Genomic DNA, 25,458 nt, shown 5'->3' on the forward strand with positions numbered 1-25,458 from the left:
GAGGGAGGGATGTGCAGACACCAGCCTCACTTTCTCTTCCAGACTGATACATCTGGGTCCAGTGGTGAAATATAGATCAGGATGACTGGAGATGGCACTGGAAGCAGTGGCAGGCCTTGGCCTTTTTAAGCTAAGGTTTTTCCCAGGTCTCAGTTTTTCTGAGGCAATGCCCATTCAGTGATTAAGGCTAGGTAAGAAATGAGGCAGAGAATGGCCTCTTTACCTACTCAAAAAAGAAAAAAAAAGTCAATCTGGGAGGGGAAGATCTTCAGGGTTTCTGGCCAAAACAGAAACAATTGCTTTTTACTAGCCCTTGTGATGATAAGAAATGATCTGAGCTCTAACAAGAATGCATACACTCCTGGGAAAAGCAAAAGTTCTGTCTAAGCCCTATGGGTCAGGGTCTTAGGAGTCCGAGCTGTGAGACAAAGCATCTACCACAGAAGTTATATCTTCTGGAAGACAAATTATTTTCAAGGAAAACCTAACATTAGTTTTGTTAAGATCTGAAGATCTGAGTCTCCTAGGTCCTGATCATTCTGTCTTGGTCATGTGTAATGATTCTTAAAGCTTCTTTGGTCCTTACTGTAGGGCAGAACTCCTGAACTCAAGCAGGGATTACAGTAGATGCCTTGACTTTAAACTAATTGTGTCTATTGACTATTAATGATGGAGGCACTTGAGCTATCTTTTAGAAGTCCCAACCCATAGGGTATTCGACCATCCCCCTGCAAAATCAACCCACAAGTGAAAAGGAGGGGAGTGGGTGGAGGGAAAGGCAACTCCAAGCCACAACAGCTTATTTCATAACTTGATCAAAGGGCTCTGCTACCATCCCAACAAGATTCTTATCTCCTCAAATTCACATGACCCCATATATTACACAATTGAATTACAGATATTTGCTGAATGGAAAAGAAAACAAAAGCTACATCTCTAAAGCTACCAAATATGTGCAAATTAACCTGCTACCAGGGTTGCCAAAAGTGGGTCAGAACTGGTGAAAACCTTCTTTTCAGGCTCTCCAGCAAAGAGAGAAAAGAGAGGGGAAGAAAGGAAAGCAAAACGGAAATGATCAGATGTGAAGACAGTGTAGGAAAGGAGAGGAAGGCAGAAGCAGAAGGAAGGGAAAGTAGAGGATCCTCAAGAATGCTGAAAATCTGTACATAGGATGTGTATTGATGTGTAAAAAACTCCAAATATTCCCTGCTAAATAGAAAAAGAAAACATTTGTTCTTAGAAACATTTTAAAAATTTAAATATTAAAATTTAAAGATTTAAAAATAAAAACCACATATATCCCATTAAATTATATTGCATAAATACACAAAATGCAACCTTGCAAGCTTCAACTTTTTTCAAAATGCAACCCTCATATAATAAAACACTTAAATTCATCAAAAATGCAATTGCTTTTTGTTTTTCACTAGAATTTCATTTTTTATAATTTTATTGTGAGATCTTGTTTAGCGGAAAATTGAGAAAAGTTTTTTAAAAATTTAAATACATTTTTTGGTAAAATATATAGGTAGAAATTTAATCTTTGTAATTGTAGATAATTAAGATATTTAAAATACATTTTTATTATATAATGTGTACAAAGTATATACTTTATAATAATAAAGGAAACTTGTACTCCCACATACCAGGTTGCTGAATGGAAAATTTTAATATTTAAATTTTTTAAATGTTTCTAAGAACAAATTGTTTTCTTTTTTGTATTTAGCAGGGAATACTTGGAGTTTTTTACACATCAATACACATCCTATGTACAATTTTATTCATAAAAAGCTACATTTTAAACACAAGCAATTCAGGAAAGTTGCAACTGCACATAATAAATGAGTCGGCACTCATAATATCAATGAGAAACAAATGGTCATTTGCAGTTGGAGATACTCAGAAATGTGCTTTTCAGAGCATAAATTCACAAACTTTATTTAAATTTGTTATTTAGAATAGCTTGCAATGAACATATTCTATGAGTGCACAGATAAGAATCATACATGTTGAAAAGGCACAGATTGGCTGGGTTTTAAGGGGGTGTTGGAAGTAAGAATATTAATAAGACTGTTGCTATACAAGCAATAATACTTCACATTTCAAAAAAAAAGGTATATAGCATAAAGCTTCCAAAGCACTTTCATCACAATTCAGGAAGGGAGGTAGTGAAAATAACATTATCTCTGTTCTATAGATGAAGATACTGAGACGAAAAGTGACTCAGCCGGGGTCCTACAGTGTGGACTGCTGTGGGCACTTAGTGAAGAAGGGAAAGAACGGAACCAAGAAGAGAGGCTATAAAGGTCACCAGATGGTGCAGTGGATAGAGCACTGGGCCTGGAGTCAAGACACTTACTAGCTGTGTGACTTTTGAGCAAGTCACTTAACCTGTTTGCCTTAGTTTCTTCATGTGTAAAATGGGGATAATAGCATCTACTTCCCAGGATTGCTGTCAGGACCAAATGAGGTAATAATTGTAAAGCACTTGTCACATAGTAAGCACTATATAAATATTAGCTATTATTATTGTTGTTGTTGTTGTTAGAGTTTGTTTCCATCATTTCCAAAAGACCGTTCTTTCTCTCCTCCACCCCCCAACAAGCCGCTAGTGCCACCTCTTTCGTATTACCTTCCATCCACTCTGTACTTATCTTGTATGTTCTGACTCATTCTTGTTGTCCCCCTGCATTAGAATGTAAGCTCCTTGAGGCCAGGAGTTTTTTTCTTTGGTGCCTGGCACATAGCAAGGGCTTATGAAATGTTTGTCAGACCCACAGAATCACAAGAGTTGAAGGGCCTTGGAAGTAATTTAGCCCAACTTGCCCCTTAACAGATGCCATGGGAGGCAGAAAGGGGAAGAAGGAGACGATAGCCCCTGTGAGCCGGCGCAGAAGCGAGGACCTTGCCTGGCCGGAGCCGAGGGGAGACCCAGGGCGAGAATAGCGGACACGGTGCAACGCCCTCATTTTGCAAATGAGGAAACTGAGGTACAAAGTAAGGGAAGCAACTCGCCCAGGGTCTCACGGGGAAGTCGAACACCAGAGGTAGAAGCTACCGATTATCAACTAAAAAGGTTTGCCGTAGATGCACGGAAGCGCTTGAAAAACACTTAAAGCACGAGGGAGATGTGGGAGGAGAGTCAGTGACGTCAGCGGAAACGCCTGTGGGCGGAACATCCGGGTCCTTGTGCGAAGGCCGGCAGGCCTCTCCCAGGAACCTTGGTGTTGGGGCGGTGTTTCAAGGCGGACGGCCGGAGGACGGACCGGAAACTCCGGGAGGCGGGACGGAAGGGTCGGGCTTTCTTCGAGCGGGTACTGGTCGAACTGGAGGGAGCCGGGGAAAAACCTGGGCCCGGGCCCGGGGCCGGGGCCGGATCTGCAGGTCCCCGAGGGCCGGGAGAGCGGGGCTCTGGGGTAACGGCGGCGGCAGCCGGAGGCGAGCGAGCAGATGGGACGCAGGAGGCCAAGGCCCGCTCGGGGCCAGGCTCGGGGGTTGCGGGGGGAGCTGGAGCCGGGGCCACCGCAGCCTCAGGGGCTGGGGCCGGGGCTTCCTCCATGTTCGCGGGGTTGCAGGACCTGGGGGTGGCCAACGGCGAGGACCTGAAGGAGACACTGACCAACTGCACCGAGCCCCTCAAAGCCATCGAGCAGTTCCAGGTGCGGGATCCCCAGGCCCCCAGTACCGGCCTCTACGAGTCGGTTCTTCCTTTCCAGACCCAGAGCCCAGAGTGACAGGATCTGCGAGGTGTAAGAGACCTCAGGGCTCGGTCATCCAGGCCAACCAGACCTGAATTCTCAGTACAACATAACCTGACATGACTATCCAGCCATTGTGCCTGAAGACCTTTAAATGAGGAAGAAACCACTGCCTCCCAAAGCTGCCCAATCCACGTTTAGTCAGCTTTAGTTGTTATGAACTTTTCCCCTTACATTAAGCCCAAATCTACTTCACTTCCATCCATCGATTTTAGATTTGTGTTGTGGGTCCAAGAAGAACATACCTCATCTCTCTGGTAGATGACAATTCTTAAAACACTTGAAGATGGTTATCATGTCCCTGCTAAATCTTTTCTCCATTCTGAACATCCCCAGGCACTTCAGCCATTTATTGTATGACATCGTTTCCAGGCCTCTATCATTCTGGTTACTCTTGGATGCTTTCTAGTTAATTAATCCCCTTCTATGGTGCTCAGAACTGGATGCATTATTTCAGATGTCATCTGACCAGTGCAGAGAGCGTAATGATATTGTCAGTTCCCTCCTTCTGAACACTATACCTCTTTTAAAGTAGCCTAGATTAAATTTCTTCACATTACCTTTTTTCTGCTATGTCACAATATTGAGCTTACAAATCCACTAAAACCTTTTCTTCTACTATGTCATGATGTTGAGCCTACAAATCCACTAAAACTCATGTGCCAAAGGCAGGTAATGGAGGATGAGTTTAAAAAAAGAAAAGCTTGGCACAGTAAAGTGAGAATAGTTTCAGGACTGAGAAATTCTACAGATATCAAAATGGCTTTGTTGTTTTAGTTATATTGGACAAAAAAGAAAGATCAGAGAAGGGTTAAGACTTGTTTAGGATAGCTGGGATGTTGAGAATAGAGTAAAGAAAAGGCAGATCTATTCAATTCTTTTTTTTTCTTCTACCAAGGACTTTTGGTTTGGAAAGGACAAAACAAAAATTTTACCAAGTTGTTAAAACCTGAGATGTGTAGGGAGATAGTAAGGAGGGACCAAGTTCCCCTTCTTCAGATCACTGGGCCTAAATGAAATGCAATTTTAGGGTACTTAAAGAACCAGTAAATATGATTTAGTCACTGTCAGTGATCAATGGAGTGATGTCCCAGTTTTTTGGGTTTTTTTTTTAATGACATTTAATTTCCAGTTACACTCTTCAGGAGAGCCATGGGAAGCTTTATTTAACTTTGTTTCCGCAGAGCACAGGGAGCATGGGGCCCAGAGATGCAGCACAGAGCATAGAACTATTAGATATAGGGAATATGTGAACAGCTAGGTTAAGCAGTAGATAGAATGGTGGGCTTGGAATCAGGGAGATCTAGATTTAAATCCTGACCTCTTGCAATCAGTTTCCTTATCTGTAAGATGAGGAGGTTGAACTAGTTGGCCTCTAATGCCCAGTCTAGCTCTTAATCTCTGATCATATGCCCTAAAACTAGAGGATTGATTTTCAAATCACTCGAGCCTTTATAGGTGAAGGAAGAGGGAATAGGCCTTTTCCTTTGTGAGTAGTACAACAGAGTGGCCTTGGGTGCTGGGTTTAGGTTCTAGTCACTTCACAAGTGTTTGAATCCTTTTACTGCCAGTCAACCTTCTTTCCCCCCCTCCCAATTCGAGCCCTTAAATACCATGTAGTCTGATACCTTCGTTCAGCTAATGGGGAGATTGAATCCCACAGAAGGGAAGTAATTTCAGAGTCACACAATGAATGCTAGTGTCAGCCAAGGGTGGAACCAAAGTTTCCTGACTCACAAGTTGGTGCTTATTCCACCACGGTATTTGTGCCATGTACAAATGAACTGCACAGGGTCAGGATTTAAACTGAGATCTTGATTCCATGCCCAGCACTCTATATACTGCACCACCTAACAAGCATTCATTAAGGGTCTGTCTACATCTAGAGGGCCATCTGCAGTTGTCCTCATCTATATCTAACCTTGTACTCAAGATTAGAGACCTGGCCTAGACCTTAGGGGATCTGGATTCAAATCCACCTCTATTACTGTTACTGTGTGATATGTAGGCAAGTCACTTCCCCTCTCTGGGCCTTGTTTTCCTCAGTAAAATTAGGAAGTTGGACTGGATCTATGAGGAATTTGGAATTTTCTGTGTGGGTTTGATTTTGTTCCCCACCTGGACGGAATAGTGTTTAATGATAATTGGAGGGGCACTATGGAGTCACCGTCTTGGGGCTGTATTGTGAGGGATGGGTGTACCATTGCTTGTTGTTGAGTCATTTTTCAGTCGTGTCCAACTCTTCATGACAAGTTGAGATTTTCTTGGCAAAGATACTAGAGTGGCTCCAGCTCATTTTTACAGATGAAAAACTGGGGCAAATAGGGTTAAGTGACTTGCCCAGGGACACACAGCAAGTAAGTGTCTGAGATGAGATTTGAACTAATGAAGATGTCTTCCTGATTCCAAACCCAGTGCTTTCTCCTTCGACACCTACTTAATACATATTATGTATAGTACTTTAAATCTTTTAAAGCATTTAACATCCATTATTTTCTGATTTAATCCTCACAACAATGAGATAGATACTATGAGCCTTATTTTACAATGAAGAAACAGACTCAAGAGATGATGGCTTGCTCAATCACACAGTTGTAATTCAGAAGGCAAGATTTAAACCCAGATCCCTGACTCCAAGTCTAGTACTCTTTGATTTGAATTATTCGATAACTGTTTGAAAAGGTTTGGGTAATACCTATTTTCAAAAAACCTTGTTCGTGGTTTATATTGTCCAGAGTTAAATGTGTTTGTTTCTCCTTTTTTGGGTACCTCCTCTATAAGATGAATTTTATTTAACATCAACCTTTGCTTTATTAGACAGAGAATGGTGTCCTACTGCCATCATTACAGTCTGCTCTGCCTTTCTTGGACCTGCATGGGACACCTCGGCTAGAATTCCACCAGTCAGTTTTTGATGAGCTGAGAGACAAGTTATTGGAGAGAGTGTCTGCCATTGCTGCTGAAGGAAAGGTTGAAGAAAGGTAAAAATCCTGAGAAAGAGCCAGGCAGGGGCTATCTCTCTTTAGAGGCACTACTATTGCACTGGCTATAAACACAAAAGCTTTTCTGGCTATCTCAGTCGGTGGACAATTATCCTTATTGCTTTCAGACTATTGTTCTAGTTAATGGCAGTCTGAGTGCAGACACAGGGAACAACACCCATTTTCTTGATCTTATTCTGTGGTTTCACTTCTTAGCCCTTTCTGGTGCATGATAAACTAGCAACCAGAAACTAGGGTGAATCAGTTTTTTTAAAGTTTTTTGCAGGATTTCATATTTCTTAAATTTTGTTAATTATTTCCTATTTACATGCAAAAATATTTTTAACAATAATTTTCTAAAAATTTAAGTTACAAATTCCCACCTTCTTCCCTTGAGAAGGTAAGCAGTTTAATATGGATTATACATGTGAAGTCATGCAAAAAATAATTCCCTATTAGCCATGTTGCAGAAGAAAACAGACAAAAAAAAAGGAAAAAAAATAAAGAAAATTTTAAAAAGTATGTTTCAATCTGCATTTAGAGTGGATGAGTCCATTATAATTATCACCTATGTATTTCTAGGTACAAGAAGCTAGAAGATCTCTTGGAGAAAAGTTTTTCCCTGGTTAAAATGCCTTCCCTCCAGCCAGTGGTGATGTGTGTAATGAAACACTTGCCAAAGGTAAAATCAAGTGCTATACTTGTGGCACATGGTAGTGACTTAATTGGTGGTACCTGACTGATAGGTCTTTTTACTGCTTCAGGACATAGGGTCTCAACATGTTGGTGTCTCTTAGCTGTTATAGTGCAGATCCAATTTCTCACTTTCTTTGTCTTTACTTCCTCTGTGAGAACATTTATTATTGTCTAGCTCAAATAATGCCTTGTTTTTTCCACCTCTTAAGGTAACGTGTATGCTTATGTTCACTTTGAAAGAAAAGTTACAGCTTTTCCCCCTTATTCTGTATTTCTCTTCAACAGTTAATACAAAATCCAAAGGATTTTGAATTTTGGAAATAAGAAATTTGGTCTTCAGTCCTTCTGAAAAAGAAAAGATATTTTAAGAAGTTAATTGATTTTTAGTTAAGACATGTTAAAATTAGTGCTATTGCTACAGTTACCATTATTTTACACTTTGGGCACTCCACCCAAGTTTTAGGAGGGAGATTGGCAACCTTCTTTGGAGATGGGTTGTTGTGTCAACTGGATCCACATTATATAACATAAAAGCTAATCAAGAAAAAACGTTGATACTCAAGTGTTCTTGCAGGTTCCTGAAAAAAAATTGAAACTGGTGATGGCTGACAAGGAGCTATATCGGGCATGTGCTGTGGAGGTAAAGCGACAGATTTGGCAGGATAACCAAGCTCTGTTTGGTGATGAAGTTTCTCCACTGCTCAAACAGTACATCTTGGAGAAGGAGAACATCCTCTTCAGCAATGAAGTGTCTGTCTTGCATAATTTCTTCAGTCCGTCTCCTAAAACAAGACGTCAGGGGGAGGTGAGGGCCAAAGGAAAATGTGTATTTACACTGTAATTCCTTACCCTGCTTCTCTGCCTGTGCCATACTTCCTATGTGGTGTTCTGTCCTCTGCTGTTGTCCATCAGCTTGGCCTTAAATGCCCACAGGGTGGCTTTCCTGGACTTCATTCTGAGCTAATCTGCTGCACTGATTGGTGGTAATGTAACAGTGGCTAATCATAAAGCTGCTTAACGTACTCCTCCTTTAGAGAACAGATGTGATTTTTAACTAGGAATTTGACTTGATTCAAAAGAGTGAGTCTAACTGTGAGAACTTTAGGCTCCATGATGAACGTTGGGAGGGTTGGAGGGGGATGGCAGCCTGGCTGGACATACTCCTGAGAAAATCCTGAGTCACGTGAACAGATCACTAAGCCTGGAGATTCACAGCATCTAGAACGTGGGAGGCAGTAGTGCTGCCTGCTGTTCTCAGACACAGATAGGCCATCTTTGGAAGAGAAAGACCAGTGATAAGCGTAAGAAGATCACTGAAAGGAACTAGGAATATTTATTCTGGCAAAAAAAGGTATAAAGGGAGCTATGGTAGCTATTTTCTTGGCAAGGCAGTTAGGGTTAAGTGACCTGACCAGGGTTACACTAGTAAGTGTCAAGTGTCTGAGGCCAAATTTGAACTCAGGCCCTCCTGATTACAGGGCCAGTGCTCTATTCACTGTGCCACCTAGCTGCCCCTAGGGTAGCTATTTTTAAGTATTTGAAGACCTGTCATAAGGCTGAGGGATTAGACTTGTTTTATTGTGCCTCATAGAGTGGAACTAGAAACAACTACAGATTTTGGCTCTTTGTTTTTTGTTTTTCAAATTAAGCTTTTTTAAAAAATTAACAAGCAGTTATTTTCTGTCTCTTCTACCACACTGAGGAAAAAAAAAGAAAAATATCTAGCCTCACTTTTTAACTGTGTGGCCCTGGGCCCGTCACTTAAGCACTGCCTGCCTCAGTTTTCCCATCAGTAAAGTGGGGATAATAACAGTACCTACTTCCCAGGGTTGTTGTGAGGATCAAGTGAGATAATAATTGTAACACATCTGGCATTCATTAGGCACCATATAAATGCTAGCTATGTTTGCTGTTATTATCAGAACCAGGATTAGATCAGAAGATGTCAGAGTTGGGAGGGACAGGCTGGAGAGTTCCGCTATCTCTCTGAGCTTCAGGCATCCCCTGTCTCTGATGCTGATTCACAGGCTGAGGAATAAATCATTTCTTTTTCTTTCCTTTTGGTTGGACTTTGAACTTAGGTAGTACAGAAACTGACACAAATGATTGGGAAGAATGTGAAACTCTACGACATGGTGTTGCAGTTCCTTCGAACCTTATTCCTGCGGACAAGGAATGTCCATTACTGTACCTTGAGGGCTGAGCTGCTAATGTCATTACATGACCTGGACATCAGTGATATTTGCATGGTGGATCCGTGCCATAAGGTACCAGATATAAATACTGTGGGACCTCCATCAGGTTTATGTTAATATGTCAGCACATGCCACATGCAGGCTGTTAAGCAGCTGGTGGATCTGTCATGTGACCCCAAACCGGGAAAATGCTGATGTCATCACAGACAAGATCATAATGACGTCTGCCTTTTCTGTTTCTGAGTTGTCAGGTCAGTGAGGATTTCCCTAGAATGATTGGACTTTCATATCGTCTTTCTTACCTCTTGGCACTTCTGCTACTAGTCTTAAGCTTACTGATTATGATGAGCTAATTAACATTGATGAGAAACAAAATCCAATTGTAAACCACTATTTTAGCCTTTGAATTGCCCTAAAGTATTGTTTGAAAAACACTTATGTGGGGCTCATTGCTAAGATTACAGTAGTCCAAACAAATGTGAATGATAGTTACTGGGAAGTATTAGACCAGACCTGAATGCTTCCTGATCTAACCCCTACACTAGAGCTTAAGCAGGGGTTATAGGGAAGGAGAGCCTACTGCTCATGAAATTCCGTTTATTTTAAAGGAAACAAGGTGTCTGAGAGGTGTTCTTAACGTTTGGGACTCTAGAACTTAATTGCTCCTATTTTAGAAATGAGAAAAACTAAAATGTGTCCGTGGTTTTTGCCTCTTAAAAGATTTCTCAGAAGGGTAAGAAGGGTGTGAGACAGCATCCTTATTTTGAACTGATCCATCCTTCTGATTACTTCAGACCTCTCTGTGTGTATAAAGTGATACTGTCTGAAGCATGATAAAGAGAAAGGGTTATCCCTGCTCTGGGGGAAAGGAGCCACCTGTAGACCCTCCAGATTTTTTGTTTTGGTTTTTTAATATATTATTTATTTTAACAAGCATGTATTATCTTTCCTACTGTTCTCTTCTCACCCCTTTATCAATTGAATAATAAAATAAAAATGAAAAATAAAATCCTCATAACAAATTATGCATAATCCAGCAAAACAAATCCCCACATTGACCTCTCTGTATTTTAATAGACCCTCAGAGCTAACCTAGCTTTCTGTTTCTCTAATCAAAATTCTACCACTTGGCCAAAGATGACCAGTTAAAACTTTTTGTTGTTATTTTACTGACATCCTTTGTTTTTTATACAGTTATTTCTCCCTTAATTCCTGTCTACTAATTGTTTGTCAGTTTAAAAAACAACATTTAAGCATAACCAACTGGCATGTCTACTGAGTTTGACAGTGTATGTCTGTCAGTCATATTCTATATCTGGAGCCCCCATCCTCTTTACTGATAGGAGAGAGCTGTGTTTTACCATCAGTTTTCTGGACTTACATAAGCTCTTTGCAGGAAGGGATTATTTCATCCTTCATACATGAACACCCAATACCTAGTGCAGGGCTTAGCATATAGTAGTTGCTTAATAATTGCTTTTTAATTCATTGGACTGAGATTGGTCATTAATGCTTAATTGTTTTGACCTAGGCTTTTAACCTTACAGGGCTCTAATACTTCAGTTTCACCCATAGGAGAGTAGTGCCCTTTTCCTTGTCCCAATTTTCTCTTAAAATTTCAAAGCTAGTTCTACAAAATAGTATACTAACCTTTTCATGTTTACTGAATAACTACAACAAACAGGGCAGAAAAGTATTTGCTTTTCCTTGTGTCTTAATCATAATTAGAGAAATATGTAAACATTCTAGTATCAGCTAATTAATCTTTGAAAAATACCTTTTTTTTTTTTAACACCTAGAGTATTTATGTTACAAGGTTTGGTTTAGCCAGTTGGAAAAGGGTGAATTGTGAAACCTGGTTACATTTAGAAAAAAGGCTTGTATATAACCCTACCATTAGAAGACATATCCTTTGAGTTTGTCCCTGTGGTTTATTCACCATACAGTTCACCTGGTGTCTTGATGCTTGCATCCGAGAAAAGTTTGTTGATAATAAGAGAGCTCGGGAGCTGCAGGGATTCCTGGATGGAGTGAAGAAAGGTCAAGAGCAAGTGTTGGGGTGAGTGGAATTATCTCAGGCACATATAATACAAATAGCATTAATAGCATGATGCAGTGGAAAGAACGATGAATTTGAAGCCAGAAGACCTCGGTGTGATCTTGGCTCTACCTCTTCCTACTGTGGTGCTTTTGGCAAGTCACTTAACCTCTCTAGGCCTCAGTTTCCTCATTTGTAAATTAAAATGTTGAAATAGATGACCTCTGAGGTTCCTTCCAGATCTGAACAATGATTCTTTCAAGCTTCGCTGTCCTTATAATAGCCTATTAAGTAAATTACTCCTTTCCTCCCACACCTTTCCCTAGCATATTGTCACTCTTAATTAATAAATTTATTTATGGGGTTTTATCTTAGGCATCACTTCCTTTCAAGCAGGGACTGACAAGCAAGACCTTGCTTCTATTTTAGAGCGTTTATGTACCTGGTTCTAGTTGTAAGGAGTGGATTTTGAACTTTACTGTGATAATTAGGGGGTTTGGGTCCAATCATGTTGTAATTCTTTGCCTTTCGAACATTTTCACAATCTCACAAGGAGAATTTTTTATGAGGCGTTTTTCTTGGCATTAAATATTCTATTAAATGGGGCGTCCTATGTGCGACAATGCTTGATAAATGTTCACTTAACTTTTATGTATTCTTCTTGTGACCACTGGAAGGATTCAGAATTTGAGGTACCTGTTTTTTACCCAACTTCAAGCCTGGATAAGGCTTTTAGAACCAAAGTTCGACTTAGTAGGTGGTCAAATTAAGGAGGTAAAGTAGTTTTATTTTCATCTCTTAAAGATCGTTTATATCGATTATAGACGATACTAAGATTTTTTTTTAAATAAGTTTCAGAAACATAGTGGGGGTTTTTTGGTTTCCTTTTTGTTTTAGGATAACCTGATTGTTCTGTCCAGAAATAACACTTCTAGCTGATGTGAACAGATTTGTTTACTTGAAGCCCAGTCTGTAAATTGTAGATTAATGGTTCTGGAAGAACAGTGTGATGTGGTAGAAATATCAGTTAACTAGAAGTCAGGAGATTGTATGTTCTGGTCTCAGTTCTGCCAGTAACTGGCTGTGTAACCTTGGGCAGGTTACTTTCCCTTTTGGGGTTTCTCATTGTCCTCTTAAACTGAGGGAGTTCTTTTAGAGACTCTCTGACATCCTTTAGAGCAGAGGTATCAAACAGGCCACCCAGATAAGATTAGGATATGTTTAGGAAATATTTAACAAAATAACTGAAAACACAATTTATGATTAACATGTGATTTTTTTAAAGTTAATGTGCAGTACAGGGATCCTTATTTTCGGTTTTGTGGCCCTTCGGTTTGTTACCACTGCTTTAAATGGCACTAACTTTCTGTGTCTTAGTTTAAGTTCTTTCCTCTCCTGGGGCTGTGCTATGACCATTGATTAAAAATGAAGTAATGTTTCTTTAAGAATATGAACCGATTGGTTGTTAGCTCTGTGTGGGATGTCTTTAATCTGGGAATATAAACTTATCACTTGTTCCTTTCAGTGATTTGTCTATGATTCTATGTGATCCCTTTGCGATTAATACGCTGTCCTTGAGCACCATAAGACATCTGCAAGAACTGGTGGGTCAGGAAACCTTACCCAGGGTGAGTGGCAGAAACTGAAGAGGACATAACCTGAGTTAGCCTTGCCTTTGTTATGAAAAGAAAGCTAGCTGATAGAATCAGCTATAAGTTCTTGTTCAGCTAGTGGCAAATGCCTAAAGACTATTTGGGAGTGGATGTTTTAGGCTTATGCTTCCCGTTTCTACTATAGTGGCTTAAAATAAAAGCCCATGTATAAAGAGAAAAAAATCTTTGCATCAAGTTTCTCTGATTAAGGTCTCATTTCTAAGATATATAGGGAACTGATTCAAACTTAAAAGAATAAGAGCCATACCCCAGTTGATAAATGGTCAAAGGATATGAACAAGCAGTATTTAGAAGTTGAAATCCAAGCAATCAAAAGCCATATGAAAAAATTCTCTAATCACTAATAATTAGAGAAATGAAAATTAAAACAATGTTGAGGTTCTGCCTCACCCCCATTAGATTGGCAAAGATAACCAAAAAAGGAAAATGGCAGATACTCCTGGGGGTATGGGAAAACAAATACATTAATGTACTGTTGGTGTATCTGTGAAGTGATCCAACCATTCTAGAAAGCAATTCATAACTCTACCCCAAAAGCTATTAAACTGTGCATACTCTTTGACCTAACAATACAATTAACTGGGTCTATACCTTAAAGATAACAAAAAAAGAGGAAAATCAAAATGCTTATATCAGCTGTTTTTGTGGTGGCAAAAAACTGGAAACTGAGGGTGTGTCTATCTATTGAGGAATGGTTGAACAAATTATGGTATATAAATGTGATGTAATATTGTCCTTTAAGAAATGATGATAGGAACAGTTTCAGAGAAACCGTGAGAAGATATATATGAACTGATGCAGAGGGAAGTGAGCAGAACCAGGAGAACAATTCATACCATAACAATAATATAAAAGCAAATGACTTTGGAAGACTCAAGAACTCTGATCCATCCAATGACCAACCACAATTGTAGAGGATTCATGATGAGATATGCTCCCCACCTCCTGATGGGATTTAGTATAGATCGAGTCAGATAGATTTTTTTGGATATGGCCAATGTGGAAATTTTGCTTGACCATACATATATATATATATTATAAAGGCCTTATTTTTCTGTCCCTTTCAATTAGAGGCAGGTAGGAGGAAGAGAAAGAGGATTTTGGTTAATTGAAAAAGAAAATGTAATTAAATAAAAGTCCATGTAGAAGGAATAATTCACCTCACTTGATTGAAAGGTTGACTTTTTTTTTTGGTTGAAATAACTTGTGCATGTGAATAGAGGGTGAAGCTGACACTTTTTAAATGTAACTGAAACTTTTTCTTCTTAATATTGTTACCATATCCCAATGACATCTCCTGCTTCTAGAAGAATGCTTCTTTATAGCAAAGAATTGTAGTTAAGCAAAATGAAGGAACATATTGATCATGTGTGACAGTACCTGCATTAGTCTGCATCATCACCTCTTTGCCAAAAAGTGAGAAATATATTTCCCTGTTGGTCTTCTGAAGTCACTGTATTGATTAGCATTTGGATGTCTTTCATTGTTCATATTGTGTGGACATATAGGCTGTTTTCTTGGTTCTGTGAAACTGATACTTTTAGCAATAAGTGAAAATAAACCAGTTTCTGATAAAAGTGCACTTGTTAAAGATTGTAAACAAATAGAATGAGAGCAGTTAAACAATTTTTTTTTCTATATTTACAGGAAAGTCCTGATCTGCTTTTACTGCTAAGAATGCTCTCCCTGGGACAGGGGGCTTGGGACATGATTGACAGTCAGGTCTTCAAGGAGCCAAAGATGGTAATTTGTTTTAATTTATCTGAATCTTCTCTTTAGTTAGGCATAAGGCTGTGATAGAGTACTGCTAGGATTTGAGAGACTTGGGTTCAAATCCCAGCTCTAGTTATATGAGTTTAGACAAGTCACTTCCCTTTTTGGAGACTCATTTTTTTTTTCATGTTTCTGATGTGGGCAGGAAGTTAGAGCAGAATCATGTTATCTCTAAGGTTTCTTCTAGCTATAACGTTTAGAGTGTAATTCTGTGACGAGGCTCATGACTGGGCCCATGGTGGGGTATGGGGAGAACTCTGCCTTTGGAAGTTGATTCCTCTGTCTCGGAGGACAGAACTTAGGGTAATGGATTGAAGAAACAGACTTTGGCCGAATGTAAGAAGCAAATTCCTAACTATTAGAACTGTCCAAAACTGGAATAGACTACTTCCAGAAAGAAGTAAATTTCCCATCACTGGCTGCTTCTATATGGAGGCTTGTTGACCACTTGTCAGGAATGGTATAAAGGAGATTCCCATTTAGGTGTGGGTTGGACTAGATGGCTGCAGTGGTCCTTTCCATCACTCTGCGACTTTGTACTATGATTACCAAATGTCTAGGCCTTTATTTATAGTAAACTGTCTCTATAAGTAACACAAGACATATTGTTAAGTGGTTAATCTTTTGAACTTCTTGGTCAGGCAGAATCATTCTTTAATGAATACACTTTCTAGTGCTACCAGTGAGCATTTGTGCTGAGGCCGGTTTGATGTGAACACCTTTTGGAATTTTTGGATTGCCTTGTATTAGAACACAACATTCCATCAAAAGAAAAAGCTATAAGCCCTGACTTATTCATTCTAAAATGAAACTTACACTTGAACCCACTGTCTTCTTGGCTTTTCTGTCAGCATAAAGTAAATAAATACCTTGAGATTGTGCAGTCATAGTAATAAGTAATGGTAACAATTGAATTACATAAGGAATATTTTATAACATAAATTTTGATATTTTAAAATTATTTTAAATATTTTTGTGATTTTTCTTGTGAGCCCTTTAAACAGAAGCTGGTTCAGTCCTCCTCATTTATGAGATTGAGAAAGCTGAAGCCCTGAGAAATTAATTACCCAAGGTCACAAAGTATGTTGCTAGCCAAGACAGAATTTGTACTTCTAATTGTTTGGTTTCTGTTTTGCTCCTGGGCTGCTTACCTGTGACTTCATAGCAGTGTTTGTTCCTTTGAATGTGTTTGTCATACATAAAACTCGCAGTATCAGGGGAGCCTGCGTTAAAAGCTTAGACAAGCATCATTTGGATCTTTATAGTCAGTTTTGTTTTGTAAAATTACCATTTAAGTTAACTTTAATCTTAATTGTGCATTGAATAAGTCTTTATTAATCATTTACTGTAGGCCATGCTTTGTGCTGTGGTGTGGTGGATTCAAAGAAGTGTGGGTCTCTGCCCAGCTCTCACAGTTCACAGTCTCACTGGGGTTTACTATTGCCACAAAACAATTAGAGGATAATGTAGAAAGAAACTCTGTAGTGCCTAAGTATGTGGTCCTGGAATAAGGACTTTAGGAGTGTAAAAATGGGAGAGATGGAATAGGCTGGAGTATTCTGGGAAGGCTTCTTAGAGGGGATGCAGCTTGTGTCTGAAGGATAAGTAGAATTTGGGTGGGATTGGCATAAAGGGAAAGACATCTAGACAGGTAACAGGGGATAAGCAAGGTACCTGCTGCTGGGAAACCAGCCTGGGTGGGAGATATGTGTTAGGGAAAAATAGGCAATAAAATTGGGGGAAAAGGACTGAATAAAATTATGGAAGACCTTCAATACCTGGGTGGGGAGTTTGGACTTGAACAGGATTTTGTTTTATTTCCACTTGGGCTGAAAAGGACTTTTAATCTAAACTTTTTTCTTTCTTCTCCAGGAAGTGGAGCTGATCACTAGGTTTTTGCCAATGCTTATGTCTTTTGTGGTGGATGACTATACTTTCAATGTAGATCAGAAACTACCAACAGAAGAGAAGGCATCAGTCACATACCCTAACACCCTTCCTGAAAGCTTTACCAAGTATGTCAATCAAATGATCAATAATGTTGAAAAGAACATCTGAACAAAATAATGCAAAGCTTTTAGGCAGTGAGCTTTATAATGGTTCATTGTTTAAGGCATCTTAAAAACCTTTTGAAAATATACTTAAAGAAAAGGAGCAGATGGAGCTATACTTTTAGTGGATTCTAGATGGAAACATTGTGTTATAGTGTTTAAATTATCTAGTCCTAAAGATTTGCCAATGCTGTTATTTCAGATAACTTGTCAGAAACCACAGAAATATAACCTCTATAACCAATAATAATATACTATATCATTGGGTTTAATATGATATGTAAGGTATCAGTATGGACAGATGAGCAAAGATATTGATGTATTGTTGATATGATCTTTTGCAGGTTCTTGCAGGAGCATAGGATGGCCTGTGAAATGGGGCTTTATTATGTCCTTCACATAACAAAGCAAAGGAATAAAAATGCTTTTCTCCGACTTTTGCCTGGATTAGGTGAGTCTTAGCTTGTTCACTTTTTCTCATCAAAGTGTTATGGGTGAGGACAAAAGGGAATCTAGATCAGAGATTGATGTCAAAGGGCCCTAATGTAAGGTGCATACTGGGACAGGGAATAGCACGTTGTGAAGAACAACTGGCATTTGTAGTGGTGTAGTGGAAAGAGTACTGTGGACTTGGAATCAGGAAACCTTGAATCCTGCCTCTAATAATTGTTAATCATATTGAGTCTCAGTTTCCAAATCTGAAAAATGATGATGATAATACCTGTAGCACTTACCTTATGGGTTTGTTGTGAGGATCAAATGAAATAATGTACGTAAAGTGCTTTGTAAACTTGCCCAAGGTCACACAATAGTAAGTAGCAAAACTAGGATTTGAAACCTTACCTTTGATTCTCAAGCTCAGTGCTCTTTCCCCTCTACTCTGTTGTAGAAAGAAGAGTACAAAGCCTTGACTCTTGGAAGCAGGTGCAGAAGTTATGTCTTTGGGGTCATGCTTAATTTTGGTTTTGTGGGGTCATGAGGAATGGGGGAAAGAGGGAACCTATTCTACAGACTTGGCCCTGGTGTCAGAAATGTAGGTATTTTTGGCTATCTGGTGCCAGCTTTTCAACCCCAAGGTAAGGCAGCCAGTCTTTTGTTAACATCCACTATGTGCCAGGCACTTTGGCAAGCACTCTTGATACTAATACAAGCAAAAAGAAAGACAATCCCTGCCCCCAAGAAGCTTATGTTCTACCAAAGGTAGCTGAAAGAGAGGTAGGTAGAGTAGGAAGAAAGATATCGAGTAGGGGAAAGGGTGTAGAAGTCTAGCTAGGCAGAAGCAGGATCAGAAGGGACATGAACGTTGGCCAGTCAGGGTCCCTCAGGGCAGACTAAACTTCCAGGGTTGAGAAGTCCACAGGAGTGTTTGGGTGAGGGAAGTTTCAGAGTAAGGCTGCAGCTGACATTGCAAAGTTCAGAAAGTCAGAAGCAGAGCCAGGAGGGCCAGATAACTCACCCTAACTTTAAAGACTTTTTCTAGGGTGGGAATGGTGGAAGGACGGTGTATGAATGGATGCTGTGCAACCTAGTTAACTTTCTGCTAATTATAGAGTAATTATTAAGAATTAGACTTATATATTTTTGGACCTGGCCAGTATGAGAATTTGTTTTGCCTGACTATGAATACTTATTATAAAGGTTTTCTTTGTTCACTGGGGAGGAGTGTTATGGAAATGGGAAGGATTAGCAATAGGAAGAGTTGTCAGAAAAAAAGAAACAGAAAAGAGGGCCATTGAAACAGTTTTTCTAATGCACGGAAGAGTAGAAGGAAGTCTAGAAAGAAACAAACAAGAAAGACAACTTTGAAAGTTAACTTGTTGAATTTATTATGTACTTAAAAGGAAAAGTAAGCTGTACATAATAGATTGTCAGTTTTGTGGATAATCATATTTTTCTACTTTACATGCAGAAATGTTAATTTTTATGTGGTGTTAAGTTCAGAATTTAAAAATTTATTTTTTATACAAAGAAATTATTTCTTGAAGACTCTGTGGTTAGTTAACCCCCCATTACTGTTGCAGTGGAGACATTCGGAGACCTGGCCTTCAGTGATATATTCCTTCACCTGCTCACTGGGAACCTTACTCTGCTGGCAGATGAATTTGCTGTGGAAGAATTCTGTACCAGTTTATTTGATGGATTTTTCCTCACCTGCCTCTCAAGGTAACTTAGTTGTAGAGATGTTAATATAAAGTGCTTCCAGAACAAGCTTATGTTGTATTGCATCCTTTTCAAGATCATTTGGCTCAATTCTGACTGGTTTTTACTCAGTCTCTTGAATATTGTTCATCTAAAATGATCCATGTGGGAATCTTTTCTGGAATAGCACTTTCTTTAGGTTTTTGAGGACTAGAAAGAATTAAGACTAGCCAGTCTTGTTGAAACATGTCCTTCATGAGAGACTCTAATTCTAATGTTTGCCAGAGTGTGAGGATCAAGATGTTTCTGAATAGAGGAAGGTGCTACAGACACGAAGGGGCCCCCATATTAGGTAGCACAAGTTTTATCTCCATTCTTCATTTTCCTGAAACGCCAGCCAATCTACCTTTACTTTCTTGGATGCCTGCCTAGTTCAGCCACCTATTCTATCCTGTGGGGAGGGGAAATGATACTTGGTTCTTTTTTCTCTAGAAAGGAGAATGTACACCGCCATGTTCTCAGGCTCCTGATTCACCTGCATCACAAAGTGGCCCCTACTAAATTGGAATCCCTCCAAAAGACTTTGGAACCTACCAGTCAGGTGAGCTTGTTGGTTAGCTCTTTGTTGATTATATTTTTAAAAGCTTGAAGAAGAGCGCTTTTAGACTTGAAATCCAGATCCTGTCCCCAGCCTCCTGCTAAATGGAGAAAGTCTGCTCTATTTAGATAGCAGCTTCTGAAGTGTAATTACTTTCAAGTTTTAATTATATCTTAAACACATCTCAGTTGTCTGTGTTAAAACACTTGGGTAATAATACGATTTACTGTTTTTAGTAGTAACAACCTAAAACCAAAAGTATGACTTTCATCTTCTTTTCCTTCTTTTTCTGCAGAGTGGGGAGGCTGTGAAGGATCTTTACAACCAGCTTGGAGAGAAACTGGAACACCTGGAACATTGCAAACCCAGTCCAGCCCAGGCGGTGGAAGCTCCTGCTTTAGAGCTACCTCTTCCTGCTGTCCCAACTCCAGCAGCGCTTTGAGGTGCTCTGACCCTGGCCTCGGTCGTGGTTATGGTACCTGAGGACATGTAGTTTTCCATAGCCCTTGAAGGTTGGGGAATTGTTTGTCATCACTACACTGTGAAGAATTTCCTGAGGACTTTATATTGAATGCTGAAGTTTTGTTAGTGTTACAAAGTCTGTGCAGTTAGCAGATCCTAGCTTCGTCAAGGCCAGTGGGAAGGGTCTGAAGATAGTGTGTATGTGTCTACACAGAAATCCAAGAGGTTTCTTCCTTATTAGGGAACGAATTGGTGGAAGATAAGAATCGTTCACCTCTCTTAACCTGAGTTATTCAAAGTGGTCATGGTGGTTTCAGTGCAGTGTTGGGTGAATGTGCGTGATAAAAAGCAAAATGTCATAGAGTCTTCATGAGCCTCTTTGATAGATAAGTACAGAATTGAATAATTCTATAATCTAGGCTTCCAGTTAGATTGGAATTATTTGTTTAGAATTTTATTCATTGTTCCATTTCTGGCCTACTATGTAACCTTTATATAGGCAACCTCTGTGCCTTAGTTTCTTTGTCTGTGAGATGAAGATGATAATATGTGCCCCTTTAGAACTAGATCATTCTTTAGTGGCTGATGGATTTAGAGAGTTTTTAAAAAAAACCTTTTTTTTTTTTTAAACTCTGGGATGGCCTCTCAGGTCAGGAGGAAAAGTATTTTAGGAGTTCTTTCCCCCTCCTCCCCCTACTGTTGCTGCTGGATTCCTGGAATTGGGTCATAGGACCAAAAGATACTTGCGTTTTTTACTCTCTGGCAGACCTCTTTAGACCTCAGCCTTGATGTTGTGTTTTATACTTGCAGCCTTAGAAGGCTGTGTGGATTTTTTTTTTTAAGACTTGGTCTCTCTGTCTCACCCAAGCTGTAAGAATAGCAGCCACTCACAGACCTCACCTTGCTGCTGATGAGAATGGAAGTTTTGACCTGCTCTGTTTCCAGCCTGGGCTGGTTCGCCACTTCTTAGGCAGCCTTGTGGCTCTCTGCTTCCAGGGACTCACCATATCGGTGCCAGACTTAGTGCAGACACCCGTCAGCTTTAGCCCTTCCTACGGCAGCTCAGAACTCTGGAACCCAAGTGACCCACCAGACTTAGCCTCCAGCAGCAGGGACTACGGGGGTTTGCCATGGCGCTCAGCCTCTCAGAAGTCTTATGTGTTTTCTTACGTTTTTAAATGCCTTGGAGAACTTCTTGGCTCTTATTTTGTTTTGTTGGTTTTTAATTACTATAATAAAGGTGGAAGGACAGTAGTTACATAGGTTAAAAAGGCAGCTTCTGTTTTATGCAAGAATAGAACCAACCATGTGTTCACATAGTCATCTCCATCTTGGAGGTGTCAGAGCTGAACCTTGGACACTTCCTTTAATGAAAGAGGAATTAGATACTTAGGCCTCACTAGAAGGGCTTCACTTTGAACTGTTAAGCTGCCTCCTAAAACCCCACGTTGGCAGCTGTGAGACCTGATAAAAGAAAGGGACTATTTCAGTCTGATTCCTCAAGTGGACGATAGGGCTTCTGAATTCACAGAACAGTCAAACCACATTAGTTTGGGGGAGTATGCCTTGAACTGGTGAACATTCAAATTATATATACTGTCAAAGAAATAGTCTAGTACTTTCCAGTAAATGCTGGAATCAGTGCTAAATTTTCAGGCATTATTATGTAGAATCACTTAGATGATCATTAGGAAATGATGTATATGAAAACAAGTGCTTCTTTAACAATTGAAAACAATTTGTTCTCAGGTTGGTCACCTCTCTATCCCTACAAAACAAATCTTTTTTTTGTTTTAACTTCAAGAATTTGCTTAGCAGGTCCTTGACAGGTTGCACAAATTTATGTAATACATTACATACTTACATAAATTACATACTTTATTTTGGGCCCAGCCATCCCAAACCGAAAGTGACTAAGGCCTGAGTAATTGAAATACTGTACTTGACAGCCTCCGCAGTCACGACGGCAGTTCTGCTGCCAGTTGTATAGCTACAAACAACATCAGCCAAATAGTCTAGAAGCTGCTTTCCTGGCCTGTGTGTGAAGAGAAGCTGAGAGCCTAAATGACAGTACCAGGGGCTCTGGATGTGTCCGAGCTTGCATTGCTCTTGTGTAGCTGCGAGGCCACCTGTGCCCAACAGGTGTGTGGGAGGGGCGTAGCAGAGAGGGAGTGGGGGGAATTGTCCCCATAGAAGGTATTAAGACAGTGACTATGCTGGGCTGGGGCTCCTGCAGGAGCTGGGGGTGGGGTGGGGTGGCAGAGTTTGATCAGCTTCAGAATGTCAGGTATCCCCAGAAACAGCCACTCTGCCACATGTGGCCAGATTTCCTCTTACCTTTCAGATTCAGAAGCCTCCAAACTTCCGTCAGTTTGACGCTTTATTATCTTGGCTCCTGCCCAGAATAACTCTCCTTAGCAGTGTGTTCTCTGCAGCCACTGTTTGCTTTGATCCTAGGTCTGAATTCCTAGTAAAGGGAAGGACTAGACCTTTGATGTCATGATATAGGGAACCGCAGGTGAGGAAACTTCTACCGGGGCAGGGCTGCCCCTTCCCTGCAACTTCTAGTCCTACAGAATCACCTTCAGCACTGAGAGGTTCAGTGCCTTGTCCAGGGTCATACAGCTAGTACGTGTCAGAAATGGAACTTGAATCCAGGGCTTCCTGGCTTTGAGGCCAGCATTATCACCACCATGCCATGTTGCCCCTAGAGTTGCGAATACACATGATAAAATTCTCTCACAGTCGTGTAAATGGATGTTGATATGGTTTTATCTTAAAACCATAATCAGTAAGGCCATAGGAGAAAATATGCCAAGTATATTCTTTACTTTGTAGATTGTTTTGCATAGGTGCCTGCTATGAATAAATAAGGGCTTCTCCTAATGTTTTTGGGACATCTTGTATAGATGAGACAGTTTTCTGAGGGGAAAGTTGCTAAATAATTTTTTTTTTCATTTATGGAGATAAAAAGTGGTTTTAGTAAGTAACCTACAGAAAATGTTTTTCTTAGGCATGATAATCACATCAGAAAGGAAAGCTGGATGTTTTGGAGGAGAGAGGACTGGATTGGTTTCTGAGTGACTTTCAAGTTCTAGACCTGCCACTGCTTCTCTGTGATCTTTGGTCCTGTCCCCCTAGTGCTCTGGGCCTCAGTTTCCTTTGCTAAAAAATGAAGTTGGACTGGGTGATTTTGAAGAGCCCTGCCAGCTTAGACATTTTATGACTCCATGAGTTAGAGAGTTTGACTACAGAGCAGAAATTTTAAAAAAATCCAAAAACGTAGGACAACCCTCTAGCTTGCATCTTGTGGTTAAATACTGTCATGTAAACTATTTAAAGTGTGCCTGTGTTTATAAGTGTGCATGTGCTGGCATGTACATGTGTAATTAGCACTGATTATTAATAGTACCTTCCAGACTGCCAGGGTCTGCATGATACATACTTTATTTTCCTCGAGGGCTGCATGATACATACTTTATTTTCCTCGAGGGCCAAAGATTCTAGTTCTAAGAAGGCAGACTTCAGGGGAGAGTCTCAGTTCTTCCCTTAATGATTGTAGAAAAAAGAATTTTGTGAGCATGAAGATAATTTACTTTTTATATTAAAATTGCTTTTAATTTTTTAAAAAATGCTGTCGATGAAAAGAGATAACACATAGAAATGTACATTCAAAGTCTTAGCACTAGCTTGGTTTGAACAAATAGTACATTGTCATTACCCATTACAATCAGGCTTCCTCCTAAGTTAGTGAGAATCTACCATTAGAAGTGTTCAGTCACGGCCTGGATTCCTACTTCACTAGATGTTAAAGCTAGAAGGCACCTCTGAAGTCCCTCTCCTTCATGGTGACGTGCTTTGCCGAAGGTCACACTTCTAGTAAGTGGCACAATGGGGATTCGAACCCAGATTTGCAAACTAACTCTGAAGTCAGATGTCTTCTTTGATGAAGTCAAAAGATGTCAAAAATAAATTTAGAAGATACCACACACACACACACACACACAGAGCTTTACCTCCAGTCATCTGGAGAATGGGTTTCCTTTCCTTGTGAAGATAGCATGATGTAGTCATAGTGGAAAGAACTCTGAACTTAGAATCAGAACCTGACTTGGACTAGTGAAACAGTTCCTTTAACTTGCAACATGACCTTAATCACTTACTTCTTTGAACCTTAGTTTACTAAAGTTAATTTTATTTGTACTCACTACGTCACAGGGTTGTAGAGAAAGCACTTTAAATCTTTTTTTTTTTTGGTGAGGCAGTGGAGTGAAGTGACTTGCCCAGGGTCACACAGCTAGCAAGTGTCAAGTATCTAAGGCCAGATTTGAACTCAGATCTTCCTGAGTCCAGCGCTGGTGCTCTATCCACTGTGCCATCCAGCTTCCCCACACACTGTAACTCTTAAAGCACTGTGTAAATGTGGGTTGCTGTTATTTTCTTACTCTTCATTGTTGAAATGATTACTAGAATGTATATAGCAGTAGATGCGTTTGGGGGGAGGGCAAGGCATTATTGCTTTAAATACCTGGGTTGGCTATAGGCTGTTATACTTAGCTGAAGATCCAGCCTTATCTTTAGTCCCTCAACCTTTAGTAGTGCTTTAGAGTTTACAAAGCACTTGCATCTAACATGGTCTCCTCAGACCCAAATAACAACCCAATGAGGTGGTAAGTAGGTGGTATTATCCTCATTTTACAGATGAAGAAACTGGCAAGGAGTTTATAGCTTGTTCAAGATCATATAGTAAGTAACCGTGCTGTGACCTGAACCCAGGTGTCCTAACTCCATGTCCAGTTCTCTTTTGAAATGCTGTAGTAATTGAAACTGATGACCAGAATAGTCGCCTCTCTGGACTGAAATTTGTATGCAATTGCTAGGCTCATCTCCAGGCTCCTTTCCCTTTTGCTTCAGTCCTCTGGTGCTTGGAAGGTTTTATCAAGTCCTGGTTGTAAAAGTTTCCACTTCCCAAAGAGTTGCTGAAAGCTACTTCCTAAAGCTTGAGTCTTGTTTCCTAGGGCCCAAGTCCCTAACCCAGCCACTATCCTGGAATCCAGACATGGCTGTACTTGACGGAAGTACAAAGCTGGGGCA

The 25,458-nt window shown here is 40.0% G+C and overlaps 1 protein-coding gene across 2 annotated transcripts; it reads left to right on the plus strand.

Annotated features, from left to right (window-relative positions):
* The first annotated feature begins 3,226 nt into the window (after positions 1 to 3,226).
* Positions 3,227 to 20,723, plus strand: NELFB (negative elongation factor complex member B). Of its 2 annotated transcripts, none has more exons than XM_020981768.2 (13): positions 3,227 to 3,659; positions 6,576 to 6,739; positions 7,322 to 7,421; positions 8,010 to 8,240; positions 9,517 to 9,702; positions 11,577 to 11,689; positions 13,194 to 13,296; positions 14,989 to 15,084; positions 16,987 to 17,129; positions 17,510 to 17,616; positions 19,187 to 19,328; positions 19,797 to 19,905; positions 20,198 to 20,723. In XM_020981768.2, exons 1-13 carry the CDS (start codon positions 3,558 to 3,560, stop codon positions 20,342 to 20,344), a joined length of 1,743 nt encoding a protein of 580 aa, XP_020837427.1. In that variant the 5' UTR covers positions 3,227 to 3,557; the 3' UTR covers positions 20,345 to 20,723. The 2 variants fall into 2 exon arrangements, with proteins under 2 accessions (XP_020837427.1, XP_020837428.1); XM_020981769.2 differs by having other exon boundaries at positions 3,227 to 3,314.
* The last annotated feature ends 4,735 nt before the right edge of the window (positions 20,724 to 25,458 follow it).

Source organism: Phascolarctos cinereus, unplaced genomic scaffold (assembly GCF_003287225.1).
Source record: "Phascolarctos cinereus isolate Bilbo 61053 unplaced genomic scaffold, phaCin_HiC Scaffold_2;HRSCAF=192, whole genome shotgun sequence".
Lineage (NCBI taxonomy): Eukaryota > Metazoa > Chordata > Mammalia > Diprotodontia > Phascolarctidae > Phascolarctos > Phascolarctos cinereus.

Coding starts and splice junctions, on each gene's coding strand:
- NELFB (XM_020981768.2), top strand. CDS start 3,558: ATGTTCGCGGGGTTGCAGGACCTGGGGGTGGCCAACGGCGAGGACCTG. Junction 3,660..6,575: donor AAGCCATCGAGCAGTTCCAG/GTGCGGGATCCC, acceptor TTGCTTTATTAG/ACAGAGAATGGTGTCCTACT. Junction 19,329..19,796: donor TTCCTCACCTGCCTCTCAAG/GTAACTTAGTTG, acceptor TTTTTTCTCTAG/AAAGGAGAATGTACACCGCC.